Below are 5,707 nucleotides of genomic sequence, written 5' to 3'. Positions count from 1 at the left end.
TCGGCCAGCAGTTCCCTCATGTGAAACGGGCAGCTCTGTTCTCAGGATCTAGCAAAATCGTTTACATCTAGCCTAAGATTTTATTTTTGGGCCTAGTTATCATTGCATTCCATTTTGCATACGATGCTCACACCGAACCATTAAAGATGTGGCTAGAGTTGTGTAAAAATGGCAGGTCTATTATCGTAGTGGTGTTGGTCACTGTGTTATCTAGACTGATTGGATTTGCAACAAACCCCTAAAAAGTACTTTTTTTTTGGTTCAAGCTGTTTGTTGCTTATGCTTGTAGGCCGATGAACTGATTGTGTTCTCACATGCAGTTTCTTTTCATGACTTCCATGCTGTAAGCTCTGTGTTAAGCTGATTTGAACTTGTGCTATTATTAAATATACTGTTGGAGCAAGAATAGCACTGTTTTTTTCATGATAAAGTTGAATTATTGGATGTGAGTTAAACTTTACAGCATCTCTTTATCTTCTCTTACATTTATCTTTATCTGATTTCTAGGACCCTAAGCTTGAGAGATTGCTGCTATGAAGGTACTGATCTGAATCTCACACTTGTGAAGCTTGTGTAAGTGTCGTATCATGTACTAAGCATTTCAGTTTTCTCTACGCAACAGAGAGAGGTTGAGAAGCGTGAAGTGCTTAAGAGGCAAGGTCATGGTGAATACAGGGAAATAATTGAAGGAGACTTCCTAGCGGAGGTCACTCGCTGCAAGTAAGCCATAACTCCTTTTTACGGAATTGCTTAACTCTTGCCCATGATGATTCACGAAGGATGTCTAATTTTTTGGTAGGATCATGGATAAGCATTTGAAGGCACTTGCGCCGGTCTATTTGGGGACTAAATTCATCAAGCTTGATGCCGAGGTCCGTATGCTATCGCTATTAGCTTTAAGTTACTTCTGCTTCTACTGCATCGATGATGCTAATTTGTTGATGATTATTTCAGAATGCTCCCTTCTTTGTGACAAAACTGGCAATTAAAATGTTGCCATGTGTTATATTGTTCAAGTAAGTGCATAAACTGTTCACGATTTCTACCTATTTCAAATTCCAATGTCATAAGGCATTATACTAATATACTGTGTTCACGGTACTTTTCTACATCAGGAAGGGTATTGTTGTTGATCGGTTAGTTGGATTTGAAGACCTTGGAGGTAAAGATGATTTTTCTACCAGGGCATTGGAAAATATTCTGAAGAGGAAAGGTAGAGACAGCTGTTACTTTTTTGTTTGTGTATGCTAGTCTGTGTGTGTGCACATGTGCATGCCCATGTAATACAGAGTTAGAGACTCGGGTGGGGAAGTATTTCTTTTCTTGATTAATTCTAATGTGGTAGCTTTGCATACTGAACTACCCTTTTGAATATTCGTTTGCAGATTAAGACTATCATATTTGATAAAACTGGGACCCTGACTATCGACAAACCTTCTGTTGTTCAAACAAAGATCTTCTCGAAGATACCACTTTTTGAGTTGTGTAATTTAACTGTTTGCATTTCTGTGAATAAGGAATACTTACATTTTCGTCGGTGAGGATAGCATGGTAGATTAGATCACCTACTCTGTTGTTTTTTATTCGATCATAAATAAGTTTCGCAGTTGCCTCCCAGGATCTGTTGTAGATATGCAATTGTTCCACATTGCAGAATGTAACATGACTGCATTATAAATGGAGAAACATGAGTAAAACGTGATGCTAAGAACATGAGTAAAACGTGATGCTGGAACTTACCATGGTGCCATTACCCTCTTGGAGGCGTGGCGACTGAGAAAGTATTGACTCAACATGGTGGTAGATTGAAGATGGATCAGCTGGACTGAGATGAAGATGAATGAACTGGTCTGAGATGAAGATGACCTTAGCCTGAGTTTTGTAGACGTTTCGGAAAAGAACTGAGCTATGGTAAGATGGTTCATTCCTTGTAATTTAATGTAATTAATATCGTTCAGGTTTCATTCCTTTTTATACATGCGTCCTTTTTTCGTGATTACTGAGAAGGATTACTGGGGAGATTACATACCATGCGTCATGGGTGAATCATGGTCATTTAATTTCCTGATTTATTTCCATTTAATTTCCTGATTTATTTCCATGTGTGCACGAATAGATTCCATCCATGCGTGATTTATTTCCATGCGTGAAAACAGGCACATGATTTCCTGGCGTTCCTGTTATTTTCTGGCGAGGCGATGGGCTACGGTCAGCCCATGTTAACGCCTGGCCCTGGCGGGTGGGCAATCGAAGGACGACGATGACCAAACGTATTGGCAGAATAAGGAACCAATTGAGTCTTTTTAAGTAGTAGAGATATACATGCGTCCTTTTTTCGTGATTACTGGGAAGGATTACTGGGGAGATTACATACCATGCGTCATGGGTGAATCATGGTCATTTAATTTCCTGATTTATTTCCATTTAATTTCCTGATTTATTTCCATGTGTGCACGAATAGATTCCATCCATGCGTGATTTATTTCCATGCGTGATAACAGGCACACGATTTCCTGGCGTTCCTGTTATTTTCTGGCGAGGCGATGGGCTGCGGTCAGCCCATGTTAACGCCTGGCCCTGACGGGTGGGCAATCGAAGGACGACGATGACCAAAACGACCAAACGTATTGGCAGAATAAGGAACCAATTGAGTCTTTTTAAGTAGTAGAGATAGCCTCATTTCTCTTTCTAGTATTCTCGGATGAATGCACAACGTGCTGATATGCAACAAAGAATGTTGCCTGGTCTTGTGGCTATAGCGGTCTGGAATCAGCCTCCGGTCTTGAGGTTGACCCCTCCTTCTCGCAAACCATTTTATTTGCTTCTCTAGTCGCTGACAGCTAGGACCCACATGAGATTCGGCAGATAAAAATCTTAGGGGTTTTTCTACAAAACTACAATACCACATGTCAGCTTTTAATTGATTGAGAACCAAATTTTCACATCATTTTACAAGTTGTAGGATGTTGCTGCAGGTTTTGCAAGATCTAGGAATAAACCTTCACATCGTGCACCAGTTGTAGGACCAGAGGTGTAATTAGCTCGCTTTCAAACCTCACCGTGGTCAAATGGCAAACCTCGAGCCCCGAGGCGAATTCAGTGCATTGGCCAGCACTGCACGCCCCCCTCGACGCCACTCGGCATTAACGCCTCCATAACGTTGAGCCACCCACCTAGAACTTGCCTCATTTGATCTTCATACCCGACCGTGTGCCGCATCTCCAACGAGCGGATCCAAGTTCGTTTGCGTAGGTTCAAATTCTTGAAATTGACCACGCGCCCATTTGCGTTTAGGTGTTTCCAGTGGTCCGACGCATAAAATAAGTGATTTTTTCATTCATTAAAAAGTCATAATTTACATAATTATAAAAATGCAGAAAAAAACAAAAAAAAACGATAGGCTAAAACCTAGCCATGGACTACTGCTCGTCGTCGCCGACGAGGTCGATGATTTCCGGCATCCACCATGGCAGTTGGTAGACGGGCGGCGGAGGAGGAAGGGGAGCCTTTGGTGACGGCAAGAACGGATCCCAGGCCGGGGATGGAGCAAGAGACGACGCGCGCGTGCGGGTCGTGTCGGCGTGGACGCCGAGGTTGTCCCACATAGGAGGAGACAGCAGCGGCCCCCGCGCCAGCCAAGATTCACGAAGTTGGACGCCGAGGTTGTCCCATATAGCGAGCTGGTCAAGCTCGTTGTTGGCCATGCCGATGGCAATGGCCTCCTCCTCGTTGATGCTCGGGCGGCTAAATCTTCGGATCATAGGCCGGGCTGCCGTCGCCGTTGTTGTTGGCTCCGAGGATGTGAACGTCGTTCGCTTCCACGGCCTTGGCCTTGGCCTCGTACTCATCCTCACCCTCGTCGCCGTGGTCCTCGGCCTCATCGTCCAAGCACTCGTAGTCCTCATCCTCCTCCAACTCACGGTTGAAGAAGTCGACATCGCTGAGGTATACCGCTCGGTGGCACGTGTCGAACTCCCACGTCTCGAACAAGATCCAGTTGTACTAGGTCAGCGTGGACGTCGGATCGTCGCGCAGATCCGGAGACAAGATGGTTTGGCGGCGCCGGACCTTGTGGCGGCGCTCTCGCCCCTCATGTGGCATGGGAGGGATCGATACGCGCCTTGAGTTCAGGTATCATCCTCCTCCCGGTAGACCCGCATCCGGCCATGGCACCGGCTGGTTCTCCTCCCAGAGCCAACGCGCGAAGTCGACGGGGACATACCGCTTCCGCCGTGGCTTCTAGCTCGAACCAGAGCCGCCGACCTCGTGGACGTTCTTCTCCTTGCGGTACCGCCATCTCTTCCTCATGGAGTCGGCCGGGTGGGATGTGCGGCGAGGTGGATGGCTCTGGCAATGGCATGGGCAAGAAAATGGGCGCCCGTTAAAAAGACTCGGATGCCACCTCACCTTCAATGCCCTGCCATTGAAGTCGTTGCGGCGCCGCCCACCAGCGCAGTCTCGTGGAAAACGAGGAGCGCCATTAACGCGCCGCAGAAAGCTACGACACGCAGCTTGTCAGTTCTACCGCATTGAAAAGGCGAAGCATCAAGGTCCCTGTAGGCGGGCACGTGCGAGAAGCACACGGACGCGTCCGCTGACCGCGCAACGTCGGCCCAACACTCGCGGAGCATATTTAGACCACGTTTGCATCTAAATGAACACCTAGACACATTTGCGGAGCATATTTAGACCGTAGACACATTCGCGGAGCATATTTAGACCGTGTTTGCATCTGAACAAACATACCGATCACCATACGTTGGGCCGCTAGGCTTGGGTACATGGGCATTTTTCAACCCCATGGAGATGCCCTAAGAGCATCTCCAGTCGCGTCCCCCAAACGGCGCCGGATTGAGCGTTTGAGGGACGTGTTTTGTTCGTGCCGCGTTTGGGGGACGTCGCTCCCCAGTCGCGTCCCCCAAACAAAATCCCCAAATAAATATTAGTGCACGAAAATAAAGGTTTTCATTCAAATTTGATTATATATTACAAAGTTTGAATGAAAATGGCTACATTTCATCTAAACCCTAGCCTATTGACCGCCCGGCGGTGTGTTCGACGGCCCTGCCCCGTCGTCGCCTCCCCTCCGCCGCAGCTCCTGCTGCCCGCGCCGCCTGTCCATGCATAGGGCGGTGGCCAGACGTCGCTGCTCCAGCAGCACGTCGTCGCCTGCCCTCCCCTGCTGCATCGTCTGGAGGGAGAGCTCGACGGTGCGGTGAATCTGCGCCTCTTCGCGGGCACGGGCAGCGTCCTGGTTGTGCGATAGGTTTTTTGAGCGGCCCTTGACATAGCCCTGGTGCACCGGTGTCTGGCTTGAATTGTACTCGTGGAGGCTGGAGGCCGCAACAGTAGCCAATGTCTGCGTCGACTGATCAGACTCCTCGTCGGAAGAGGAGTCAACGACCTCCGCGCGGAACTTGTCCAGCATCTGCCACATGTCCATCTGCATGGGTAGGAACCGCAGATCGATAGCCGCGCACGATAGCGCCGAAAACACGAGTAAGAAACTTACCAACACAATTGACCGAATAGGTCGTGGGCGGCAAGGCCGGGCGGCGCAACCGACAAAGTTTGGCCCCCAAACAGGCGACAGGTGCGCGCCAGAGCCTACCCCGACTGAGATCCTGTTCTCCGATGCGGGGAGGACCGAGCCGACGACGTGTACTGCAGCGGTGCGGCGGGGCGGCGGCAGGTGGGCTTGAGGTGG

At 48.5% G+C, this 5,707-nt stretch overlaps 1 protein-coding gene across 1 annotated transcript; it reads left to right on the top strand.

Moving 5' to 3' along the window:
- Positions 1-514: 514 nt before the first annotated feature.
- On the top strand, positions 515-1,428 carry LOC124687638 (thioredoxin domain-containing protein PLP3B-like). Its single transcript, XM_047221410.1, has 6 exons — positions 515-539; positions 623-720; positions 797-872; positions 955-1,016; positions 1,116-1,213; positions 1,386-1,428. The coding sequence occupies exons 1-6, from the start codon at positions 534-536 to the stop codon at positions 1,388-1,390; spliced, it is 345 nt and encodes a 114-aa protein (XP_047077366.1). The 5' UTR covers positions 515-533; the 3' UTR covers positions 1,391-1,428.
- The last annotated feature ends 4,279 nt before the right edge of the window (positions 1,429-5,707 follow it).

This window comes from Lolium rigidum, chromosome 2, assembly GCF_022539505.1.
Source record: "Lolium rigidum isolate FL_2022 chromosome 2, APGP_CSIRO_Lrig_0.1, whole genome shotgun sequence".
Classification (NCBI taxonomy): Eukaryota; Viridiplantae; Streptophyta; class Magnoliopsida; order Poales; family Poaceae; genus Lolium; species Lolium rigidum.
The sequence above is the reverse complement of the archived record's forward strand: the minus strand, read 5'-3'. Positions and strand labels throughout refer to the sequence as shown.

Bases quoted from the DNA above. Each gene is read 5' to 3' on its own strand.
- LOC124687638 (XM_047221410.1), top strand. The intron at 721-796 runs GTAAGCCATAAC...CTAATTTTTTGG, and splicing joins GCGGAGGTCACTCGCTGCAA to TAGGATCATGGATAAGCATT. The intron at 1,017-1,115 runs GTAAGTGCATAA...TTTCTACATCAG, and splicing joins CCATGTGTTATATTGTTCAA to GAAGGGTATTGTTGTTGATC.